General features: G+C 37.9%; 1 protein-coding gene across 1 annotated transcript in view; it reads left to right on the top strand.

The window, feature by feature from the left end:
* Positions 1–1,012: 1,012 nt before the first annotated feature.
* The window catches only part of LOC143861794 (protein-L-isoaspartate O-methyltransferase-like), a 45,472-nt gene continuing 18,813 nt past the window's right edge, over positions 1,013–27,671 (top strand). The window contains exons 1-2 of the mRNA XM_077372723.1: positions 1,013–1,282; positions 18,051–18,321. Coding sequence (XP_077228838.1) covers positions 1,106–1,282; positions 18,051–18,321 — 448 coding nt within the window. The 5' untranslated portion in view covers positions 1,013–1,105. The remainder of the gene's footprint in view (positions 1,283–18,050; positions 18,322–27,671) is intronic.

Raw genomic sequence — 27,671 nt, 5'->3', positions numbered from 1 at the left:
AAAACTAACATTTCTTCTTGAGGTGGGTCCCAACAATGTGGGCCACACCAAAAACGCCAACAGGTTGCACCCCTAAATCATCTCCATAGGATGATCCAAATCCTCGGATCTATAAGGGACTGTCCCTTATATAGATTGCAGGGTTAGGATCTTCCTTTGGAGATGATTTACGGAGCCTATTTATGTTGTAGCCTAACAAATGAACTGTTTTTATCATCATATGACGTGGCCCACAAAACCTTTTGAAAGGTATAGGACTTCAGGCATACACTAGGATTGCAACTTGGATCTGGTGGGTAGGATTTTTCGAACCCTACCCCACGCGATAAAGTATCTCGGGTCGGGTCTGGTTGGTTCTTTAAAAACAAAAGCCCAAGATTCCTAAATCCGACCCTTTCCAAGATAGTTTCTAGGGTTCGGTTTGGTTGGGCTTTTCTACATTTTTGATACAAGCACCATAATTTATGTTTTGATAGTTGAGTTTATGGTGCATGATCTAGTCCAATCCAACGGTTGAACTTATATATTCTGAAATATAAGAAAAAAATCAACACTCATAGAGGCACACATGTACATGCACCACGACCACATTAAAATTATGTTTAATCTTCGGTATTAAATCCAGGGCCGTGATGAATTCACCCCCTCCTATGATGAATTCACCCCCTATTTTTCAAAACGGACGGTACAGCCCATTTGATGGGCCATAATGTAAATACGTTGTGCCCCAAAAATCATTTTCATAGGATGATCCCAACCATCCAATCTATATAAGTTTCCATAATAGCCCGTACAAGTAAGCAATCTTGGGTCCTTGTCTTTTAGCTTTTTCCCCTTAAATGGCAAAACTACCTCTCCCATGCCAGGTGGCATATAGGGATTTGATCTGTTCCACTTTAGGTTCCCAAATCGGTCTCCAATCCATAGCAACACTCTATATTCATTGTAATTTTTGAAAAAAAAATGTTATCGGGTGTGTGCTTAAGTCGGTTCATCCTATATTCCTATTGCGCGTGCGTATGAAAATGCTGACAGATAACGAACAGGCAGAAGCCTAGGTAGAAAGAGAATAAATAAAAGAGAAAAAAAAGCAAAGAAAGAAAGAATGAGAGCATTAGCATATAGTTGCCGCTATTATCCGCTTCTTAGACGAGAGAATGTGACTAGAACCTTCTCATCCTTCCCTCGAACTTTTCCTCTCCTCCCTAATTTTTCACCCTCTTTCTTTTCTCCTGAAAACCCTAAGCTTTGTACTGGAATCCGCTTGTTCCTCAAAATGGAGGTAATTCCCTTCTTCTCTTCTTTTCTTCTTTTCTTGACGATTTGATAAGAGTTTGGTGTGGGAATTTTGTTTATGGGAAGTTGTTCAGATTGAATGGCTTTAGATTTGATTTCAACAATTAGGTCAGTTTGATAAGATGAAGATTAGGTTGTTTCATTGTGTGGTTTTGGTAAGGTTGAAAGGGGTTAGTGGAAAATGGGAAAGGTTTGTGATAAATATATTTTACTAATCTTGAATACGGCCATTACAATAGGCACTAATGAGTGTTTGTATAGAACAATCAAAAGATAAACATAGAAAGATGAGTAATTACAGGGAGAGATGAAGATAGAGTTTTCTTTATCTCACCTGCTTTCCTAATAATTTTAGCTTACCTCTTCTAATCTGCTTCGCCTAATCTACCACCAAGACGATATGAATGTGGGATCTCAACCCAATTCAATGGTGTGATCTCACAATTCTAACAGTTTGAAGCATGGTTTTTGGGATTTGTGTGGCGGGATGTGATGCCGCATATAAAAAAAAGAAAAAGAAAAAAGCAGAGGCACCAGGATGAAAATTTTAGGGTGTGGCGGGATGTGATGCCCAAGATAGGTAGTTAGAAGGGAATGTTGGGTAAATTCAATCCGAAAGAATGCTCTTATTTAGAAGGAGAAATAGACTAATTTCCTCATTTTATTCAGATAAAGAACTGGAGAACCATCCCCCCCCCCCTGCCCATTTTTTTTTCAATACTGCCACCACCATAGGCTTGGTTTTTGTATAGTTTTTCTTTGGGTTTTGATTCTTTTGGTTTGCATCTGATCTCTGACCTGTAGCTAAACAGGTTCTCTTCTCCATGTGGTTCACTCCTAGAAAGTGAAATATTGAGCTATGAGTTCTTAGTTCCATCTAGGAGTTGGGATGACGGTGAAATAAGTACATCTTTATGTGAAATACTCGAATTGCCCTTAAGATCAAGATAATGCTCCATTATGCTTTGTGATCTTACAGGTCTTTTTGGTTGTTTCGACCAATTATTATGTAACTGAGCTTTATTTCATTCCAGACAAAGTATTTCCCTCCAAGTCTCTACATGGCACACTCAAATCCGATCCTAAGTGAGTGTCAGGGCCCACCAAGAGGCCTACTTTGATTTAGTTCAGTAAGGCCTATGAGAACCTTTGAAACTTTTCAAAAACAATTATTTACATTATTAATATATTTTATAAACTAATATCAAATAAATTCGTCAAAAGTAGGCCCCAATCAAATGATTCGGTCAATTAAATCCAATCTGTTACATCTAGATTGACCCCGTCAGGTAGTGCATTTCGTTCTATTCATTTATATTTTTCTCAAACACTTTGATTGAGCACTAAAAATGCTATTGTAGTGAATCAAATCATTCCATCACCGTGTCTCATGTTCTGGGACCGAAGCAATTTTGCATGAAACGCAGTAAACCTTCCCCTGTAGTGACACAAGTGTGCTCATCTTTAACTGATTTGGATCAATGTGATGTGCTCATGTGGATATGGAGTACCACACTTAGGTGATTGAAACTAATCAACCTGCAAGTGGTAGACACCTCACATTTGAAAGCCTCTTATAATAGGATATCGAGACAGAGCATCAATCAAATACACGTAGAAAATCAAAAGCAATTATAATGTATAACACCAGTACTTGACCAAAAAGTTTTATTCATTATCATAATGCATTTTATTACTGGGAAGCATTCATTTACCGAAGCAATGAATGATGTGATTATAATGTAGAAAATAGTATGAGAAGAAGAATTTACTCAAATAAAAGTTCATAATAAAAATTTATAGACAATGACAGGCACATAAAGTTACATGGAATTATATACATATATTTATGTATGCTATATAGAATAAGAAAATTTAAGAGAGGGAAAACTACAATAGCTACGACCACTTATTATGGGAAGGAAGGAGTCCAATTTTTTTTTGTTGTGCACTTTATTTCCATACTTTTCATGATGCATTCACTTCTCCCAAGTCCATATCCAAATCCATGGAGAAGGGAAGAGTCCATCAAATCGCATGTGGATTTTTGCTATGCGGGAGGTTTGAACTCAAGACCTTTGGCTTTGATACCATGTTAACTTACCTACTTCTCCAAAGCTTAAGCTGTTGGAGAAAGGCGTTATTTATCTTTTGTACTTTAACAATGGCCATCATTTATGATATGGTGTGCATATTGATGATGTATTATGATCGATTGTGTTTTTTTTTTTTTTGGAATATCGTGTGTGTATGCGAACCTTATATGTCAATTCAGTTGTGAAGTGAACCCCCTTTTCTCCTCGATTTGAAACATTTTGGTGTTCTGCTTGTTCTGGTGTTTTGATTTGGAAACGACATCCTTAAGTGTAGAATAGTGTGGCGTAGGAAAATTTTGAGAGAAAGGACAGAAAATGACCTAAAAGGTCGTCTTCAACCTTAGGTTAGGGTTTTAGAAAATAAAAGGAAACAAATATGACCAAAAGAAGGTTTTTTTATGCATTCTAACTCTCCCACCCTCCCATTAGATTGAGAGGGGTGAAATGCCTTAAAGAAACCCCATGTCTCTTGAAATGGGGATTGAAGCACGTTTGCATGAGAGCTAATAACCCTTCCCTTGTAATGACTCTAGCGTGTTATGCTTTAATTGATTTTGGTCAGAGCATCTTATAATATCATATTGAAAGAAAGCATCAATCAAATACATGTAGAAAAAGCAAAAGCAATTATAATTTATAACACCGGTACTTTACTTTATCATAATTTATAATGCTTGATATTATTGAAAAAAAGCATGATATTATTGAGAAGCACTCATTTACCCAAGTAATGAATGATGGATTACAACTAAGAAAATAAATTTTTTTTTTGAAAATTAGCTAAGAAAATAATATGAGAAGGCGCATTGTCTTAAATAGTAACTAGTAAGTGCATAGTAAAAATGAAATGACACGGCCCACTCGAGGGCTTTATATTCTCCATTCAGATACTTGAGACAATCTAGATAGATTCTATTTTTTTAACTAGGATTTACTTCTATTTTATGGTACTTTTTATCCCATATGCGGGCCTGGTCACATCACCTATGGCCCACACATCACTAGTTCAAAGTACAGACTTATTATTTTTAGTAAGCTTGGACATACCATTTTCAGTAAGTACATACTTACTAAAAATAGTAAGTATGAACCTACACTTAGCCCATATAAAAGGCCTAAGGAGGAAGCTCTAGCGGAGTTTTTTTAGACGTGTTATTCCCCCTAAAGCAGGCGCGAAGAGGTCAGTAGCCGCTCTTCCTCTTCTTTTCTCCCTTCTTCTCTTCTCCTTTGTCCTTCTCTTTTCTCTCCTCCCTCCTACCCTTCTTCTTTCTCCCTTTCCTCTCCCTCTCCCTTCTCCTTCTCTCCCTGCTTACCTGCAAACAGCAGGTTAATGTTTGACAGTCCCAAGGGACTATTCACAGTGGATAGCTTCCCTTACTCCCTCCTCCTTCCTCCTTTGGTCTTCCCCATATTTTCCCCTGGCTGATAGTATCCTTCTCTACTCTTTTTGGTGCAGCCAACAATCCATCTGTTGAATAACATGTCGGGGTAGTTTAGGTATTACTTGTAGTGTCAGGGGTATTGTAGTCTTTGTACATTGGATGCCCTATTTGGGGCCTATATATACATCATTTACACGAGGAGCTCCCTAGTGGAGACCCTCCATCCTCTTCACTCCTCTTCTTCTTCCTCTCTAACCCCATTTCTAACATGGTACTAGAGCCAATGGGCTGATCCTCAAAAAGGAAGAAGAAGAGTCAATCTCCCTCCATGCCATTCAAAGCCTTCTCGACATTTTTTTTGTTTTCTCTGTGTCTCGTATCTCTCTCTCTCTCTCTCTCTCTCTCTCGTTGTGTATGTGGGTGCACTATGGAAAAACTCATTCCATATTCCCATAGATCTTGCCTCTTTCTACGGCAAAAACCCTCTCAGCTTTTGTCCCACTCTCCCTTGATTCTCTCTCTTCAGAGCCATCTCTCTCATCCAAACCCACTTTTGTCTCAGATTTTCTCTCGGTATTTCTCCTCATTAGATCCCTAAAATCTCTCCCTCGTTTCTGTCTTTCCGTGAAACCTTCTTACTATGTTTCATCTCTGTGTTTCTCTCTGTGTGCGTATGTTGGTTAATCGCATGTTGCGATTAACTCACAGCATGTGTATCCATTTCAACCTTAATTGCATGGTGCGATTACCCATCTGTTTTCATCCTTGCGATTACTTCTCTAATCACATGATGCGATTAACTCACCACTTGCGATTAACTTTTTTTTGTTGTTAATCGCATGTTGAGATTAACCCTTGAGTTTAAAATTCCTTTTTTTTAATCTCTGTGTTGTGTTGTTTCTTGTCTTTTGTCTTCCTCTCCAAGGTGCCCACCAAGTGTTCGGTGAAATGTCCGAAAGAGATTTGGTGCCTTGGACGTCTTCTTCTTTCCATTGTTTGGCGTTGTCTAGTGAGGGGGAGTGTTGTCATCTCCTTCTTTCTATTGTTTTCTATGCCATTTGGCTTGATGTCATCTCTTTCTTTACATTGTCTAGTGTTGTCTTCTATGTTTTTTGTGTTTTTCTTCAAAGGTTCACACCACATGTTTGTTCAAATGTCTAAGAGAGGTGTAGTGCCTTGTTTGTCTATGTTTCTTTGTCTTCATCTCAAGGTGCACCCTAAGTGCTTGATGAAAATGTCTCAAAGGGGTTTTGTGCCTTGAAAGTTTCTTTTTAGTTTCAAGTTGAAGGCCTTTGGTTCTATATGCTTGTCTTTTCCTTGTTCCTTTTCCTTGCTCCGCGTAGGAAAACTATCCTCAACTTGAGGGGGAGTGTTGTCATGTATTGTTTTTTTTTATTGCCTTATGGTTGTCTTCTTGTTACCTTATGGTTTTCTTGTTTTTCGTTGCAAGTTAAAGGTATTAGACCTTCAACTTGAGGGGGAGTGTTATCATGTTGTTCTTATCATGTTGTTCTTCTTTTGTGTCTTTTCTTGAGAGAGTGTTATCGTCTTCTCTTTATGTTCTTAGTTCATCCTCTTGGTGGTCGTTATCGCCTGCCTTGCTGTCTTGTTTCCATGTCTTGTCATCTCCGGGCTGATGTAGTCTCGGCCGAGGGGGAGTGTTGTTGTGTTCTCCTTATGTTCTTCGCCATGTTCGTTGTTTCCTTTCCATGTTCTTGGCGTAGTTTTACACATTAGTTTCTGCTTTTATGCCTTATTTTTTTTCAGGCGATGGTTTCCCCATCGTTGGTTGGCTCTCTTACAGGCGACAGTTTTGATTACTCCAGTCGATCTCTCTTTTCCGGGCGATGGTTTCCCCATCGTTGGTCGGCTCTTTTACAGGCGACGATTTTGTTTGCCCATTGACCTCTCTTTTCCGGGCAATGGTTTCCCCGTCGTTGGTCGGCTCTCTTACATGCGACGACTTTATTTTCTCATCGACCTCTTTTTCGGGCGTTGGTATCCCCATTGTTGGTCGGCTCTTTTACAGGCGACGACTTCGTTTTTCCCATCGACCTCTCTTTTTCGGGCAATGGTTTTCCCATCATTGGTCGGCTCTTTTACTGGCGACAACTTCGTTTCCTGTCGACCTTCTTTTCCGGGCGATGGTGTCCCCATCGTTGGTCGGTTCTTTTCATGTGACGATGTTCATTCCATCGACCTTGTCTCCAGATGATGATGTCCCAATCATTGGTTGGTTATTTTCTCCCTCATTTTCTACCTATCTTCAGGCGACAATATTCATGCCATCGACCTTGTCACCAGATGATGGTTTCCCCATCGTTGGTTGGTTATATTCTCATTTTTTTTTTTTTTTTTTATCTTCAGGTAATGGTTTCCTTGTTGACCTTGTCTCCGATGGTTTCCCCATTGGTGGTTATCTTCTCTTGGCGTTGTGCTACTTAGTCGGTGTTCCCGCTCATGATGCTTCGCCGTTGCTCATGTGCGCACCTTTAATGTGCCTATTTTACTCGATGGATCGCTGCTATTTCCCTGCCGAGGTGTTACCGTTCGATCCTTCATGGTTTGTAGATGTATTTTCCGGGCTTTCATTCAGGGGGAGGCCCTGTTTTTTTTTTTTATCGCTCTCACCGTCATGCTACTTCAGGGAAAGTTACTCTTTTTTTATGGCCGTTGATCACGATGCTGTTCATGGTGGTTGTTGTCTTTGGTTTATGCTTTTGATTATGTATTTACCATATCAGCTTGAGTGTTATACTAAGCTGGATGTGTGTATGAGATTATGTACTTTTTAATATTTTTAGTTGTTGTTGTGATTTTGTTCGTACCAAGCTGGAGTTCCATTGAATATACACTCCACTTGAGGGGGAGTGTTGAATAACATGTAGGGGTAGTTTAGGTATTACTTGTAGTGTTAGGGGTATTGTAGTCTTTGTACATTGGGGGGGGGGGGGCTATATATATATATATATCATTTACACGAGGAGCTCCCTAGTGGAGACTCTCCATCCTCCTCACTCCTCTTCTTCTTCCTCTCTAACCCTATCTCCATTTTTAACACCATCCAAGTCCTCTATACTATCTTTATACATTGGCTGTTAATCTTGCTGATTAGAGTCCATTCATCCCCTCTTTTCTTCATTCCCCTTTTATTTCTCCATCTCCTTTCCCACCTGAGATTCTTATTATAGGGGTTGTTCCATCGATTTCATGCAGACGGTTCCATTTTTATTGCAGTTTTCCACCACCTGCTCGATGTTTCTCGTTGTCGCGCTGTCCACACACATATTTCACCATGCTCTCCTACTTTGATACACGATTGAGGTGATTGGTGCAATCCTTGGACAGATAGTGACTGCCACGATTTTTCCTCCTCTTGGGCCTCTTACCTCACAGGATTTGAGGTTTTTGCGCACACCATTGTGTAAGATCGGTATTAGTTTGGCTGCCTTATTGATTTTATTTTCCTATCTTCACCCCTCTAATCAACCATTCTTTCACCCATCTTTTGGCTTGAGATTACCCTAACCAAGCTAGGTGATTTTGGGCCATAGTGTTTGGGATTTTTTTAATTTTTAGATCAACGTTTAAAAACACGAATGTGACGCGGAACGTGGCCAAGGAAAAAATCCTTGTCGACTCGGCGCGGACACGGCCAAGAACGCGGTTGACACGGCCATTACTTGGGCGAGTCAAAGGAGTTTTTATTTACTCTGTAGGGCAAAACGAGGAATGCGGATGCGGTGCAATACGGAACATGGCCAAGGTAAAAGGGAGTCGACTTGGGCGAGTTCTGAATCGAGTCAACGAGTTTTAAAATAGTGTTTTAGAGTGTAGAAAAACATTTGTGACTTTGTGTTTGCAACAAATTTCACATGCATGAAAAAGAGAGTCACACACATAAAACATATTGAGATCAAATTTCCCGCTCTCCAGAAGATGTTTTATTAATTTTGGTGGGGACATACATTTTCGGCTCTATTGGTCGCTAATTACATTTCTTGAAGAAAGAAAAACCTTTGATTATCTATTAAGAGGTTCCCTATTTAAATACAACTTTTGGTTAATTATCCTCTAGAAAGAGGGACTTTTTGAAAGTTCTTATTTTTGTTAACAGATCCTCTCGGACGGAATTTCTTTGTCCTGGAGGGGACTTTCTTCATCTTTATCATCTTTCTCTTAGAGGAGAAAAGTCTTCTCCCTTAGGGAGTCTCTGAGAAGAGATCCTAAAGGGACCTTTAGAGGGTCTGAAAAAGATTCTAAAGGGATTTTCTTCTGTCTTCTTTTTGGAAAACTTTCATCTTCATCGTCTTTCTCTTGGAGGAGAAATGTCTTCTCCATTTAGGCAGTCTCTGGGAAGAGATCCTAAAAGGACCTTTAGAGAGTCTCTGGAAAGAGATTCTAAAGGGATTTTATTTCATCTTCCTTTTGGGGAGTTGCTGACCCCAACTAGTTTGGGACAAAGGCTTAGTTGAGTTGAGTTCCTTTCGGAGAGCCGTCATCTTTATCATCATTCTCCCGGAGAAAGGTCTTCTCCCTTTAGGGATTCTCTAGGAAGATGTCCTAAAGGGACCTTTAGAGAGTCTCTGAAAAGAGATTTTAAAGGGGTTTTCTTTCGTCTTTCTTTTGGGGAGTTGTCATCTTTATCATCCTTCTCCGGAAGAGAAAGGTCTTCTTCCTTTAGGATCTCTTCTAGGGATTATCTGAGAAGAGATCCTAAAGGGATCTTTAGAGAGACTTTGTAAGAGATTCTAAAGGGATTTTCTCCTTTCTCCCGGAGGAGAAAGGTCTTCTTACTTATCTCATTTTTGGAACCTTTTGGAAGAAGTCTGCAAAAAAGAGAGAAAAGAAAGAGATACTTTTAGTCCCAGGAATCGTTTCTTACCTTTCTCTCTTCTACTTTTTCTTTTCTCGATTCGCGTAGCTTTTCTCTCCAAAAGATCCATCCCCTCTTGGGAAGCTTTTTTCTCCCCAGGATTGGATCATATCTCAAAAGGACCTTTCTATTATTTATAGATCTTCCTTCGACTAGTTGGTTACTGCCAACTCATCCCTTATCTTCAATTTCACGATTTCTACTCTCTCTTTTGTGAGCCATTGTGGGTGCCACCTCATCCCTTATCCAGAATTCCACGATCACAACTCCCCTTTTGTGGGGAGTTACGTAACTTCCCTTTTTGAAGCGTGGGTGACTTGTTTCCCCTTTTGCGGGAATTAATTTGTTCCCTTAAATTTAGGGATTTATTTTCCCTTAGTCGTAGGCTCTTTTTTGTTTTCTTCTTTATTAAAATACTTTAACTTCATGTTTATCCTTTTTATTTTTGGGAATAACATGATGTGTAACTACCTATTTTTTCCCTCTTATTTTCTTAAGGGATTTTACCTTTATTTCTTTTTTGTAAAAGTTTGAGTTCAACACTTGGCTGCCCTTATTTATAGATCCGATATCTTTAGCTGCGAGATTATTGTTGCATTCTTTGCTTGGAATGAATTAAGTTTGTTGAGGACTTATCTTTAAAGTTAACATATGCCTGAACATAGTTAAGACTTGATCTAGCTTTTTAATGTTAATATGATTTGGGGTCAATAGTACCGAATTTAATCGAGGTCTAAAGTTCTCCGTAAAGGACACATAAACCTTAGTTTTGCATCAATTTGGTATCAGAGCTGGATTTGATTCACATCAACTGTAGGCCTTAGGTAGCTCATCTAGTACACACTATTCCCATTAGAGTCTTGATTAGTCAATCTTAATTGTTAGTGCATCTTCAGGTCGTAGGATCTGTCCAGGGTCATTTAAGTGTCACTTACTATTATATTGTTTTATTTCTGTTTAGGTGCTTTAATATCTTTTTGGAGTCCGTAGTATTGTCCTGCATGTCGAGTCATCCACTTGCAACTATGGGTTATGGGGTCAATACACTCTACATGAGGGGCAAAGACGAGTCCAACCCCGACGGCTCGGGGAACAACACGCTCTGGCTATGTTGGATTAGTACTCAGACAGGATAGCTGAAATTAAAGTAACCTCGAATCACATTAACAAACACATTGGGCTTAAGGCTCCAAGGGATGCCATGGCTACTAGGAATACAACTCCCAGTCTAACCGCTTGTGGCAAGGCAAGGCGAAAGGAGACTGACTGAGACCCCAAAAGTTCAGCTATTAGAATCCGTGGCCAGCCGTTTGAACCCCACACTTCCTCCTAAGAGTTGTGCCCCGAGAGCCTCTAGGTGAGATGAACATGGGTTATGCATTTCTAAGACCCAAACCATACAATACCACCTTCAATTACTTAACATGTGGTGAATAGGGTATCATGTCATCGGATTATACCAATCTCGCAGAACCCGTAGATGATAAGGATAAAACTGACTGTGAAGGAGGAAATGATCCCCATGATGATGGCGCTCCACACGAGGGGACGGATGGGCAATCCTGTGAGGGTGAGCACGATGAAATTGTACTTGATGGGGATCATGTGCTGCAGTATAAGTCGGTCCATTAAAAGTCACTCTCCCAATATTGTCATGTATTCCCCTATATTCAAAACTGCTAGGGGATTTGAGTCCACCGTTATTGTTGATAGGTTGAAGAATGTGTCTGATTTCATGTCGATTTGTATAGCTGAATTCTCCAATACGTCTTATTTTTGAAGAATTTTACGGAGCAAAATAGGAGTTACATTTCAATTTGGCAATACATACTACTCTTGATCAGATGAACAGACAAAAGTGGTCAATCGCAGCCTTGAGAATTTTTCTAAGATGTAAAGCTGGTGAGAGACCTCATCGATGGGTTTTAATTCTCCCCGAAGCAGAATTTGCTTTCAATAGTTCCATCAATCAGCACACTAACAAATCACTTTTTGAGGCCGTTTACGTACACACCATTCCCAGCCTTTTGGACCATATCCTTTTTGTCCTACGCTGGTTGTTGTAATGTTGAACCCAAAGATCCTATTCATCATAACAAGGAGGTACTACAAGAGGTGTTGGATCGACTGTGTGCGTGCAACGAGAAGTTGGAGGCAATGAGAAGTTCAAGGTGACTGTTGATCAGCTCAGGGGAGACCATCTCTTTAGCATGAGGATTCTGTTGACGATATTATCGCAACATGACCAACTAGCGATTGGAGTCATTCATTCTACTCACTTTGGAGATTCGCTAGAGTCCTTCCTCATCCTTTCGACATCTTCTGGAGTTTACATCATAGATGCTCTGACTACAGAGGCCCATCGAGGATTTTGATAGAGATACTTAGTTTGTTGACGGGGGCTATCAGGTTCGTGGTAAGATTCAATACAGTTTCAACGACTTCTCAAGGCCAATGTTTCAGACCTTTACTCGACGGAGTCGGTTATTTTCTCCATTAAGTTTCTTGAGACATTTGATATAGGCTTTAATTTTTTTTTCAACTAGGATTTCCTTTCATTTTATGATATTTGTTATACTAGATGTAGGGGCTGTTCACATCACCTATGTCCGACTTACTATTTTTAGTAAGCCCACACTTACTAAAAATAGTAAGTATGAACCTCCACTCAACCCATATAAAAGACCTAAGGAGGAAGCTTTAGGGGACTTTTTTTGGGATGTGTGATTACCCCTAGACTAGCCCCTCCTACTCTTCCTCTCCCTCTTCTTGTCCTCTTGTCCTCTTCTTAATTTTCCCCTCATTCTTTTCTCTATTTCTCTCTCTTTTAACTCTTCCTGCTGTCCTGTAAACAACAGGTTGCTGTTCGACAGTCCCAAGGGACTGTTCACAGCAGATAACTTCCCTTACTCTTGTCCTTCCTACTTTGGTCTTCCCCATATTTTCCCTTGACGGTTGGCATCCTTCTTTGCACTTTTTGGTTCAGCCAATAGTCCACCAACTCCTTTATACTCTCTTTATCCCCCGACTGTTAATATTGGTGATTACATTCCATTCATCCCCTCCCTTATTCCCTCCCCTTCTCTGCATATCCTTTCCCATTTGAGAGTCCCTGCTTATTATAGGGGTTGTCCCTTCGATTTATTACAGCCTTATACATTTTCATTGCAGATTTCCACCACCTATCCACTGTTTATTGCTGCGGCGGCTGTCTACGCCTATATTTCACCGTGCTCTCCTACTTTGGTACATGACCGAGGTGATTGGTGCAGTCCTAGGACAGATCTTGGCTGCCACTTTACTCCTCCTCTTGGGCCTCCTACATCGTGGGATTTGAGGCTGAAGCACACCATCGGGTGAGATCAGTCCTATGTTATTTTAGCTGCCTTATTGATTTTATTTTGCAGTCTTTACCCCTCTAATCAGCAATCCTTTCACCCATCTTTTGACTTGAGATTACTCTACCCTAATTAGCTGATTTTGGGCCATAATGTTTGTGATTTTCTTTATTTTAGATTGTAGACGACATTTGAGACTTTGCTGCCCTTATCTATAGATCTGACATCTTTTGATGTGAAATTATTGTGGATACTTTGCTTGGAATGAATTAAGTTTGTTGATGACTTATCTTTAAGTCTATGGCATGCTTGAATACCGCCATGAGAGAGAGAGATGAGTGAATACCCTAGTTAAGATTTGATGAAGTTTCTGAATGTTAATCTGATTTGGGGGTGATAATACTGAGTTTAATTGAACCTTAGACACTCTGAGGTCCGAAGTTCTCTTTAAAGAACCCACGAACCTTAGGTCGGCATCAAAAAATTTGTAGACAATGATGGGCACATAAAATGAATATATCATATTACATTAGCTAGAAGTTATATATATATATATATATATATATATATATATATATATATAGAGAGAGAGAGAGAGAGAGAGAGAGAGAGAGAGAGAGGGAAGTGTTTTTGAGCTCGAGCTTAGATAAGCTTATCTGGAGCTCGTGGTCAAAAACACATATGGCCCCACATTTTTGGGGGGATCCAAAGCATTCATTTGGAAGGCCCTTCCATGGATAGGGTGTGTACCAAAAATTAGCCTTATAGGATCATCCTAACCATGCCATTTGTGGAGGGAAAAAATGGGCAGAAACATGGACACACAGTGTCTGTCCGTTTTCCCCTCGACCTTTGATTGGGTTAGGATGATCATATAGGGCTGATTTTTGGTACACACCCTATCCATGGAAGGGCCTTCCAAATGAATGCTTTGGATCCCCCAAAAAATGTGGGTCCAGATGTGTTTTTTAGCTCGAGCTCAGATAAGCTTATCTGAGCTCGAGCTTAGGAACACTTTTCTCATATATATATATATATATATATATATATATATATATATATATATATATATATATATATGACTTAAAATTTTTAATTAAAGCTCTATAATTAAAAGAAAAAAAAAGTCATTTTAACACTCACGTTGGACCACTCTAGCCTATCTAACTTATTCTTGACTCTGGTAAAGGGTTGTCCCCAATCTATGTGTGTGTGTTTATATATATATATATATATATATATATATATATATATATATATATATATATATAGGGGTGTGGTTTCTGAGCTAGAGCTTAAAATACACCATCTCCCATAGTAGTTTGACTCACCAACCCATTAATTTTATATAACCTCACATAGATAGGGTGCTCCTAACAAACCAGCTCCATACCATAATCCTAACCATCCGATCTATAGGATAGTAATTTCTAATCATCCATTTTAAACCTCCACAAATCATAACCCTGACCATAACCCATAATCCTAACCATAACCATAGCCATAATCCTAACTATAACCTATAGAATGAATGGATTGGATGACTCAAACAACATTGGGAGATGTGGTTTCTGACCTCTAGCTCAGAGCTCAAGCTCAGAAACCATTTCCTATATATATATATATATATATATATATATATATATATATATATATATATATAGAGAGAGAGAGAGAGAGAGAGAGAGAGAGAGAGAGAGAGAGAGGAAAAAGATTGTGCGCTCGAGGGCCCAATCACATGGGTCTCACATTTTTTGTGGTGATCCAAAACATTCCATTTGCAAGGCCCCATCATAGATAGGGTGTGTAACAAAAATCAGCTCTATTGGATCATCCTAACCCCTCCAAAAGTGGAGGGCAAAAATGGGCAGATTTGTGGCAAACGGTGTCCGTCCATATGGCCCTCTACTTTTGGATGGGTTAGGATGATCCTATGGAGCTGATTGTACACACCCCATCTATGTAAGGGCCTTTCAAATGAATGCTTTGGATCATCCTAACAAAGTGGGCCCACGTGATTGGGCCCTCGAGCGCACCATAAGCTTGGTGCGCTCAAGCACACAATCTTTTTCCTCACATATATATATATATATATATATATATATATATATATATATATATATATAGGACGTTGTATCTGATGGAGACCTCAGATAAGCTTATTTGGGATAGCCACTACAAATAGCACATCACCCATGTTCTTTTACTCATCCAAACCATTCACTCCATAAAACCGCAGGCACAAAATGGACCCATTTTTTTATAGCTGTCCATTTTAAACCTACGCAAATCATGGGTTAGCATGATCCTATGGAGATGATTTCTTAGAAACACCCTATCTCTGTTAAGTTCCATAGAATCAATGCCTAACATAACCCAAACAACATAGGTACCTATCCTATTTATAATCGCTAGCTCACATAAGCTATCTGAGGTCTCTCTCAGGTACATTTATCTAATATAATTATTCATATATATATATATATATATATATATAATATGTGTGTGTGTGTGTGTGGGGGGGGGGGGGGGGGGGGGGGGGGGGAGGAGGGGAAGTGGAAGGGGAGGGTGAATCTGAGAGTTTGCATAAGTCGCTTACCTATGCATGCTGCTTACCAACAACGACCGTAAAAGTTTTCCGGCAAGTGGCTAGTACTATTTTGTCCCTCAACCCAGTGGTCCCCCGGATCTGAGTGTATGGAGTTCTCAGAGACATGATTGGTTCTACCATGTGGTTTCTGGCCTCTTTGGAGTAAAGGACTCGTATGAGGGAGAAGTGAGGGCGGCGTTGCATGGAATTCACTGATAACATAGATTTGGACCTATTGTTGTTGAAGGTGATTCCCTCAATGTAATCAGATGGATGGATCAGAGGAATCCCCACTCTCGGAGGTTTGCAGTTGCAATCGAAGGAATTCCGAATTGTAAAGGGGACACTCGATTAACTTTCAGCATGTGAGATCAGCTAACAGTGATTCCGATCGTTTGGCCCGCTCCAGGGTAGACAGGGCCCGCTTGATTTTTTTTTTTAACTATCTTCCTTCCTGATGCCATTGTATTTTTGTAGTATTATAGCTTTTGTATATTCTTGTCTCCTTTTCATTGTTGTAGCGACCTCCTCAGTCGTGGTGATTCTTCACCTTTTTTTTTTCTATTAATAGATATCTTTGTCATTAAAAAAAAGAATAATTATGTTACACATATTGATATAGTCTACCACTAATATATTTACCCTTGTAGTTTCGCTATGCGTGTCGTTTTCAGTGGGATGAAAACAAAAACATTTCGGTCTTTTCGTGTCAATTTCGGCTTAAATTTAAAACTATGGTTACATGAAGAAGTCATTTATACGTGGAGGACAGATATAGAGTTTGGAAATGGTAGGCAATGGTGAGTCAGGGCAAACACTTGTCTGTGTCAGACTGTCAGTCTTAGTCACTATGTTTTGTTGGACTACAAGGCTTGATATTATTTTAATAGCTGATCACTCAATCCATTTTTTATCAAGGCAAATATGTTAATAGAAAGAGAAAAGTCACGTTCAGTGATTATCTATGCAATTCAGAAACCAGTGCAGTCTTCCATGAAACCCCCAGTAACTAAGGTCAACAACGTAGAAAAAGCCCAGCTCCCTAAGTGTTGTATCAAGATTCACCCCGTTTTCCATTTTACTTTTATGAAGAAATACAATGAAGATACCTCTGATCCGAGTCGAGGTTCTCCTATCCTATCAAATGAAAATATTGGCAGTGGCTCATTCACTCAAACCTGATCAAGGGACGGGGGGCTTACTCTCTTGACTTCTCTATCTATACCTCTGCCCAGCCTGGCCATGGAGATGGGGGATAGGTAACGATTGAGACGCTCATCCCAGGCAGGTGGGCTTCCAGTGGAACGAAGTAATCAGTGGGAATCCCTTCAATAGCTCCGCTACTCTACACATTCATATGGTCCTCTTTTATATTATGTCGAGAGTTCGGATTGCTCCACCTAAGTAGAACGAAAAGGAGGAATTAGAAATTCAAATGGGGGGGCCAGAATCCATCCGTTTCTCCGTCTCCATATGCTGGAATGAAGGAATGGTGGCTGGGCTGGTAGGCTCCACTGGACCTCAGAGGGACTGGTTGAGAAGAAGATTGCCCTCGGCCAGTGGTGGAGGTTCTCCTAGCAGCACAACACTTGTATTACTCTCCCACAACCCCGTTTTCACTGTTTCAGCTGCTCCCATTTCGCTCGCCGCTACTTCAGCATTGTAGTTCTTCAGTAATAGCTACGAAAGGAATCAGCTTCTTCAGGGGGTTGTATTGCTCTCCCACAACCCCATTTTCATGGTTTAGGCTGCTCCCATTTTGCCATTGGAATTGCTTGTAACATGCTAAAAATCAAGGAATCGGATTTCAGATAAAAAGAATTAATAACTTCATTAACATGAGTGGGTGGTGGTAAATGTTCCCTCATGTTTTGGTTGTGGTCTTCACTGAAGAAAGTGAAACCTGAATCAATTAAAATTAAGTGCATTCTAGTATTTCTTGAAGTTTCATCTTTAAATTCCATCACATATGTTTTCGTGATTTTACAGGATTTCCACCAAAATTTCCTACCGAAACCGAAATTTAGAACCTTGGGTAAAAGTGCTGATGTCAGCAATATGTTTATAGAGAAGAAAAAAACAAAAAAAGAACTGTTGAGATAGAGGAAAAGATACCCCAGGATAAAAGATACCTCATAGCGCTCTCTCTCTCTCTCTCTCTCTCTCTCTCTCTCTCTCTCTCTCTGTATTATTTGCATTTATTTTAATTCTGCTTCAGCTTAGGCACCTGTATACAACTTTAAAGAAGATACTATTTTGGAATCACTTTATTTTACTTATCATATATAATTGGTTGTTAGGTTGATCATTTTTTTTTTGGGGAAATATATGTTGAGATTTGCTAGTGTCAATCACAGAAGGCATTTTGCAGATGGGCTGTTGCATGTGAGGGCAGCCACATAGGCATTTTTCTGTTCTCTTCTATTAGTATAGAACTGTGTAGTACTGAAGTTCTTTTTGATGATTTGATAGCGATTCTGGAGCAGAGGTGGCATTGAGAAGAACGAAGCACTAGTCGAACATTTGCAGCAATATGGTGTAATTAAGTCCACAAAGGTAGCAGAAATAATGGAGACTATAGATAGGGGATTATTCGTACCTGATGGGAACCCGCCTTACGTAGACAGCCCCATGCCGATAGGTTATAATGCCACTATATCTGCACCTCATATGCATGCCATGTGCCTTGAACTGTTGGAGGAGCATTTGCAGCCAGGCATGCATGCATTGGATGTTGGTTCAGGTGTTGTACTTTTGCTCTTGCATTTTATTTTCCCATTTAGATTTTTTTTACATAGAAACATACACATAGAAATGCCCATTTTTCATATTTGACCTATAATATCCAGGTTTTTCCCAAGAGCTCATCTATATTCTTTGTACGTATTTTTTTTTTTCCCTGACATTCCTGAAAAAAAAAATCATTTCCTGTTTTACCTTATTTTATGAGTTCTCTATTAAGCTTGGAATATTTTTAAATTTTGCGAATTGATCACTACTTGAAATGCTTATGCTACGTAGGGGATCATTTTGAATTTAACTGAATTGTCCCACTGTTATTTCATTTTGATGAAATTACATTGGAATGTCAAGATTTCAATTTTGAACAATTAAACATATAATGTACCTGGTTTGCCTTATTTTATGGGTTCTCCATTAAGCTTGGAATATTTTTAAATTTTGCGAATTGATCACTACTTGAAATGCTCATGCTACGTAGGTGATCGTTTTGAATTTAACTGAATTGTACCACTGTTATTTCATTTTGATGGAATTACATTGGAATTTCAAGATTTCAATTTGGAACAATTAAACATATAATGTACCTGGTTACATGTACTGTATATCATACTGTATTGGTTTGGAAAAATCCATATTTTAAGATAGAGATATTGGGTGTATGAAAAGATGCTAGAAACATATATATATATATATATATATATATATGAGAGAACATTTCCTACACACATGTGTAGGTAAGTTACCTACACACTACCTTAAAATACAGTGGGGGCCCACATTGTTTGGGTGATCCAAACAATTCATTTGAATGGTCCTCACATAGATAGGGTGTCCACAAAAAATCAGATCCATAGGATCATCCCAACCCTACGATTTGTGGAGGTAAAATGGACGTGTATAAACCTTCACAAATTAGTCCATTTCTTGCCTCCATAGTTTGAATGGTTAGGATGATCCTATGAAATTTGATTTTTTGTGGACACCCTATCTATGTGAGGACCATTCAAATGAATGGTTTGGATCACCCAAACAATGTGGGCCCCCACTGTATTTTAAGGTAGTGTGTAGGTAACTTACCTACACAAGTGTGTAGGAAATGTTCTCTCTCTCTCTCTCTCTCTCTCTATATATATATATATATATATATATATATATATATATATATGTGTGTGTGTGTGTGTAATTCCTCTTCTCTAGTTATCAAAACAAGAATCCATGCAACTTATAAAGAAAAAAAATCGCCTGAAAGTTTACTGTGTACTTCTCAAACTTATAGATCCATTTTCAAGTTATGTGGCAAATAGTCCCATATAATTGTATCCAAAAGAGCATGTTGAAGAGCAACATGTTTCTGATACATATATGTTTCCTGTGCATTTCTCAAACTTATAGATCCATTTTCAAGTTATGAAGCAAATATTCCCTTATATTTGTCAACTGTATCCAAAAGAGCTTGTGGGTGAGCAACATGTTTCTGAGACAAATATTGGAGTTCAGTTGAGTACTCATGGAGCATAGCGCCATTGGTGAGAAAAGAATGCCGGTCAAATTAAGAAGTCTAGTGTTGGATTTTATCAGTCCTAGTGTCATATACCAATAGATCTTAAGTTGTGGAACCAAATGAGAACCCCATGTAAACATTTGGGATTCTGAATACATACAAGTATACTCTTTCCACTTAAGCGAGCATTAACTAGAACTTGGAGGCAACTTATCTTGGAGGAGAAGTACTTTCCATTTTAGTAGGAAAAACATGAAGTTCAGATTTGAATACATACAAGTACACCCTTTCCACATAAGCAAAGCATTAACTAGAACTTGGAAGCAACTTATCTTGGAGGTGAAGTACTTTCCATTTTAGTGGAAAAAACATGAAGTTCAGATTTTTACATGATAACACGTTCATCCAAAAAACATTGCATTGCATCCTCGAAATATCGGAAGTATGATGGATATCTGAGTCACATTTGGATTGCTATTGACTGTAATGACATGGTGTCATTGATTCGTAATTTCCTCTCTCGAAATAAGCCATTAACTACAAATGAAAATTTCGGCCAGTGAATATGTTATTGAAAATCATATGATTGTAATGGAAAAAAATTGCATGATTGATCTTGAACTTTTGCTACTTTTTTTTTCTCATAACTTCATTTAATTTTGGTAATTCCTTTGGAATATGTTGGTAATCTATTGGGTTGTTTGTAAAGCTTTGTGATAAGGTCTGTAATGGAAATAATGTGGGTGAACACTCTGCTTCAACAACTCGTTATGACTTTTGTTGGGAGTTTAATTAAAGATCTTCACATTGCATTTAAAGTTTAACCCACTTACTAAAAGTTATTCAACCGAAACCATGGCAAAGGGGGATACTGAGGAACATAATGTTGCATGGTTATTAGCCTTTTGAGAAAAGGCAAGGATGGGATTTGTTTCTAATTATCACCACTTAAATTTTGGTACAAGAATGGCACCCTTGCTTCTACTCGAGTATATATTTATTTCAATATATTTATGTCCATAATTTAGAAGTCATGTGATGCAGATTGTAGGCTCAATAAGAGGCATATTTTCCCATTAGGATTTATTTAAATGTTATTTAGTTTGTAGGATTCTTGTTTCCATGTTTTTAGTGTCTAGGATTTTATTTGCGTGTTTTTAGTTTTAGGTGGGGGTGGCACCAATTGAGGAGAAGATGAGAGAGCACCGCTTAACATGGTTTGGGCATATCCAATGTAGGCCTTTTGTAATGACCCGGTCCCACAAAGGGCCCTAATTAAATCTAGGCCGTAGATCTTTCGATCAAAGATTAACTGCTAGATCTGCGATTTTGAGTTTTTGGACCATAAGATATGTAAATTAGATATTGGATCGATCCCCAATATTTAAGATTCTTGTGTATTTCCTATCCCACATTAGATTAAACGATCTTAAAAATCGACGGTCATAGTGTATTTTCGTTACTTTTAGTATAACCTATTTTTTGGGCATCAAATCTTGTCCGTTCGACATGATTTTAGTCTCGGTTGATGGGTATTTCGAATACCTATCCAACGGACCCAAGTTAGGACGTGATTTGAACAAGTTGTGATCCTTTTTCTACTAGGTTTAGGCATAGTAACGAGTTTTGTCTTATTAGGCAACTTTAAAGTTTTATTTAAAAAAATAAAATGTAAAAGTAACCTAATATAACCTAAATATTAATAATATATTTGAATAAGCTAGGAATTCAATATTGATATTTCCACCATTCTTAAATTAGTATTGGATTATAATTAGGAATCTAATAATTAGAATCCTTCTTGAAATAAAACTCTAGGCTAAGTTTATAAATAAACCCATCTAGGGTTATTTTTATTCACCTAGATATTTAAGGAAAAGGAAAGAAAGAGTGGAGAAGAAAGGAGAAAGGAAGAAGAAAAGCTACGATTGGTTTTTCGTCTTCGATTAAGTGCCCGAAAACCTATTTTTTGTACTTTTGGGTGTAAAATTGATGTGTTTTTTACTTTTGGGTGTAAAATTGTTGTGTCTTTGCTTCTAGTGTATTTGGTTGTTCAAATGAGGATTTTAAATGTATTTCACATGGATCTTGATTTCTTTTGAATCAAGAAAAGAGTTTTTGATTTTCTTTTTAGGGTTTTTAATGTAGAAATCGTAATTTTCTTATGTGAAACTATTTCTAAATCTATTTTAAAGTCTTGGAGGGTTTGTTTATATATGTTTTAACTTTTAACCCACACGTGTGATTTAAAGAAAGTTTTATCACCTCTCTTTTACATGCTGATTTTATAGAATTTTGTACCGTAAAAACTGCTGATTTTTACAGTTTTACGTCCCTAATTAGTTGCTGATTTTCATTGTTTGATATCCCTAAATCGGTGCTGATTTTGAGTGTTTAAGCACATAAATAAGTGCTGATTTTTCAATCTTTAGGGCATAATAAGTGCAGATTTTCATGGTTCTTAATGCATGATTAAGTGTTGATTTTCATAGTTTTACTTCGTGATTAGTCGCAGATTGTTATAGTTATTATGGCTGATTTAGTTGCAGATTTTCAGAGTATTTTGATGAAAATATATATATTTTAAGGTGTGGAAAATATGATTTTTGGGACTACATAGAGAGTAGTTGAACAAATAAATAAAAATACATATCATAGGACAATAATAGGCATATGTTAAATAATTTTAACATAAGATCGAAAGAAATTGACACCAAGCTAATTATTAAATTTGGACTTCAGGATCCTCATCTTCAGATCAGTGTCAGGACTTCATCCGATCGCCTAGGCTTTAATATCAAGGCAATTGATGACTGACTTTTATAATATTAGTTACAATTATGATTTCTGTGATTATATTTCTGTTTCCTATGATTATTCGCATTCTTTTTGCATTTATGTCATTGAATTAACTGATTATGCCTGTAGAATTTCATATGGTAGGACCTTTTATTTTAGGCCATAATCTATATGCACAATGTTTTTGTATTGGTCTCGTACTAAAGTACGAGAAGGTCATAGAACTACGTGTGGCCACTTACCGACGGGTTTGTGATGATTTCTATCGTTTATATACTTATGATGAGATAGATATGACCCATATACCTCGTCGAGATGACATGATACTTCTCGTAGTTTACCTATCTCTATATGTACTATGTATGATTGACGCTCTCTTATATGATTCCATGATTTGCCATCTTTAGTAAATTCCCTTGACATTCTCACATGCGTATTTATATTCTTTATTCTTAGCAATAAATCTTATAATTCTTATTGCTGTTCCTTATCACATGTGAATGATATGAGAAACATCTTTATAATGCAGATTTTCATTCTTGTCACTTTTATTATCCAAGCCAGTCACATGAGCTTGCTGTTTGACTTAGGTTATTTTCCAGACTTTTTAGGTGAGGAAAGTGAAGGAGCCTTTGCCGATGAACAGGTCTAGGTGACACTTAGGATGGGAGAGGGATTTCTTTTGGGGTTGAGATAAATCATGTAATAGATATTTTGTTAATGGAATATAATTGTTTAGTTGTTGTTTCCCTTTTTGGCAGCGATTCGGATTTTGGAATTTTGAAAAAAAAAATCATGTCTAAAAATTTGCCCAAATTTGGGTCGTAACACCTTTGGATTAGTGAGAAGAAGTGACTCGTGCCAAGTTGATGGAGTAAAAAGAGGTAGGGGCAGACCGAAAACAACTTGGGTAGAAACAGTGAGGAAAGACTTGAGGGCTAGGAACATAACAGGGAACATGACCTTGGATAGGATAGAATGGAAGAAAATGATCCATGTCGACGAACCCAACTAGTGTCAGGATTAGACTTAGTTAATTTGAGGAGGGTAGATCCTTTCCCCTTCTTCATGGAAATTTTCTAAAGGATTCATTAGCCGACCTCAACTAGTTTGGGACAAAGCTTAGTTGAGTTGAGTTGAGTTTTTACATTAGGGCTTTAACTTTGCATGGAATTTTATTTCCATTGCCTATTTATAGGCCTCATGTATTAGGGATTTTTAGTTTTTGATGAATAAAGATTGAATAGATATTTCTCCCCTCTAAAGATCTCTTCTTCCTCCTTCATATTATCTTCTGTTCTCCTCCTCCTATTCTCTTCTTCCCCTATTCTTCTTCTCTTCTTCTTTTCTTCTCATCCTCTTTCTTCTATTTCTCTTCCCTTTCTTCTATTTCTCTTCCCAGTCCTACATCAAATTTGGTATCAGATCTAAGGATCCAAGTCGTCGAAGATGGAAGCTGTAACCGTGTTCCGAGCGCGCTATCAATCTCCATCACAACCCAAAGCAGCCTCCCTGACCCCAAAAAACCTAACCAAACTGCTAGCTACAAGGCCTTTTTAAGCTGACCCAAACCCACAGGAAATCTGCCCCAAAACAGTCCGTAACCTTTGGCACCAAACCCTGATGTTTTTCGATTCCAAACCTGCCCATCTTCCTTTTCTAGAACAGCCTTCGTACCACCCTTATTTCCGAATCCTGCCACCGACCTGTAATCCCAAAGCTAATCCATACTACCCTCAAAACCCAGCCCACTTTTTCTCCCATATTGCATCACCCGAAGACCTGTCTCGTCTCAGCACAGAAATATCCTAAATTCCAGCCCGGTAAATCTCCCTTAAGTGACCCTTTGAGTCTCTTATCTCAGCCTAGACTCCTCTTGTAATCAGTCCCTACACCCATCCTCCCTTTTCCTACATACAGCCCCAATACCCAACCTTGTTGCAGACACCCCTTCTTCCACCTTGTAACTTTAACCCTTCACCATGCGCCACTTATTGCCGCCATACGCTGTCTGCCAATGCCTTTCCAGTGGTGATACCGCCGCCACAAGTCCCGCCTGCAAAGAGTTCTGGCGTGCACGAAACTCTCCCAACCTGCTTTGAGTCGTGTTAGAGAAGGAAACCTAAGAGTCCTTTTTCTTTTTGAGTTACCAGTAAAGTTGTATCCTTTCACGTACTTCCCTGCCAAATAGAAAGTAAGGTTTGTCTTTTCCTTGCTTTTAAATAGATACCTGGTAACCTATAATAGTAGGTCACAGGTAAAGTCATTTTGAAAGGCGAGTTCAAGGCAAGTTACTTGTCTACCTGTTGTCACTACAAGTTACATGTCACACCTACTTTAGTGACCTGTAACCTTTAGTTACAAGCATGGTTTTAAATTTCAGTTTCGGCTAAAATTTCGGACTTATCTGAAATCGAAATTTCAGCCGAAATCCCTAAATTTCGGACGAAATTTGGTATTAACGCATGAAATCCCGGATTTTTTGGTATGAAATTTTTCTTCAAGGGAATAAAAAATTAATATTTTATTATAAATTTCGACGAAATTCCCGAAATTTCGAATGAAATTTGGTAAATTTTGGGAATTTCGATTTTGGTACGTTTCAGTTTCGTTCCCCACCGAAATCCGAAATTTCTCATTTCGGCCGAAATTTAAAACCATGGTTACAAGTAGCATGTGAAATAAAAGGTAATACGCCTTTTTTCTTCCTTGGGCATTCCCTCATAATAAGAGTGCTATTCTTATCCGACACCACCCCTATTTTTGTCCCTTGGGCAGACCCACTCTTTAGTTCAACCCAATATCAACCCCACTCTTTTTCGTTGGCCCACCCCTTGATATTATCTAACCCCCATTTTTTCCTTGGCCCACGTCCTTGTTTAAATTGGTACTTAACTGAGAGTTCGTGTCTTCTTGGTTAAGTAAGTAGAGTACTAAGAGAGAAAAATTAGAAGAAAACAAAAAAGAAAAAAAAATCATATTTTCTCCTCTTTTCTCTCTACATTTTCTCTCTCCTCCCCGCATCTCATTATCTCTGCTCGAAATTTGGTCGTCTCACCATCAACATGAAAGTTGTTCAGAACAACTTGAACAGTCTATCCAGCCCACTCTTAGCGGCCAACAGCAAGTGCAAACACTACTTCTGCCAAATTTCATCATCCATCAATTTTGGTCCAATCGCCGATCCAGGACATCTAGGAGTCCGATCTGTAACAAGCCGGATTTTCGGATAAACCCGAATCGCTACCAAAGACAGAAACTAAATGTAACATATGAAAAATGCGGAATAAATTTTTTTATTAGAAAACTTTATTAAAAGCTTACTAAAAAGTCTAACAAGAGAATTCGACATAATTATCAAAACCAGAAACAAACTAAGAATAAGACGGATAGCCACCAAGGTCACACGGCGACACCAATTACTCTATCTTCGCTCTTGCACACCCCTTTTTATTGTCGATTTCCTCATTAGTATTTGTCTCGTTGTCATCAATTGTAGCAAAACCTGTGGGGGATTTTTGGTGTTAATTCAAAGAACTATGTAGATTCATCCGGTATCTTAAACTAATACAAGTAAACAATTCTTGAATTAAAGTGTATAATTGAAATTCATTAGTGAACATGTATCAATTATAGTTCTCTAAAAAACATGTAATATTAATAGAGGAGATATGTAACAGTTTCCAACAATAAGAATCAAAGCTACTCTACTAGAGCATATAATAAATAACAGTAAGAGGTCTAAATATAATATGAATGATGCAATATGAAACGACTCCCCAAGGTAATCCAGCTCCTCATTGCTTGTTATCTTGCCCTCCAATACATTCCACTACCCTCGTCTGCAGGTAGTGGACATGGGGGACTTTTTATGACGTGCTTAATAGCCACTCTGCCTCTTGACATCATGGTCTAAGAGGATGCATTTACCGCCAAGGGGGTGCACTAAAACCCAAGGCCAGTTTGGAATTTCATTTTTCCTGGACGACTCATACCTTCGCCCAATCCACCAAAATCCTCATGCATTTATTAGTCTTACCAGTGTACTGGTATAAAATCCCAATTTTTTTCAACCATTGTTTTTCCCATGTCAGTTTAAGCAATTTTCTTGCTTCTACATTTCATTCCAACATAATAACCTGATATCCATACGTCACACGCTACGACATAGCAGGAATATGAGAATAAACTTGCATAATAAACTGACTGTAAATCAATAATTTCTACTTAATCACTACCATAAACAAACATCATGCTTGCTAAAGAATTTTCTTCATACACATTTAAGTCAACCATTGTTTAAGGTATAAGATTAGGGTACCGTCACCTACCTTGAATTCAAACCTGACTTTGTGAAAGAGTCTGCAAATTTCTAAGTGACAAGAGAATGTGACCAACCTGAAATACAAGGTATCATGTAGATTAATTTTCCAAGTTTCCTTAATTTCCCTCTATGTTAAATTTCGAAAACTCTTTTATGCTTATGTTTTACTTCTACGTTAGTTATCCGGTTATCTTATCCTAGCCTTCAAGTTCCAATTAAGTTTTAAATCAAGTACTAGTGTTCGAGATTTTGGGGTTCATATGTCCAACTAGTAGTCGACTATTAGATTTTAGATTGCACAAACACATCAATATTTACAGCAAAGTTCACCGATTTTTACCCTATAGGCACAACTATTTAAATTTTTGTACTTTACACACATATACTAAATTCATAATTCTTTTAATGCACATATGCCTTTTTTTTGTAAATTTATAATATATGAAAATTATATCTTTTTAACATATCTACTTCACTATAAATTTTCCGATTTAACGTATATGCAAAAATTACCGTATTTAATCTATTTATCAAATCTTTTATTTTTTTAGATTTATTTAATATCTGAAAATTCAGTTTTTAATATATATTATTTACTATTTTATTCTTTGGATTTATTAAATATCCGAAACTACAGTTTTTAATATATATTATTTAAATGTTTTATTTTTTAAATTATTTAAATTCAAAATACTGTTTAATAAATATATATTGACTGGATTATTTA

The sequence above is a fragment of the Tasmannia lanceolata genome, unplaced genomic scaffold (genome assembly GCF_043159265.1).
Source record: "Tasmannia lanceolata isolate RefF3 unplaced genomic scaffold, GAP_Taslan_0.1 ptg000037l, whole genome shotgun sequence".
NCBI classification, from domain to species: domain Eukaryota; kingdom Viridiplantae; phylum Streptophyta; class Magnoliopsida; order Canellales; family Winteraceae; genus Tasmannia; species Tasmannia lanceolata.
Note: the sequence above shows the minus strand (reverse complement) of the source record. Positions and strands in the feature narration are given on the sequence as shown.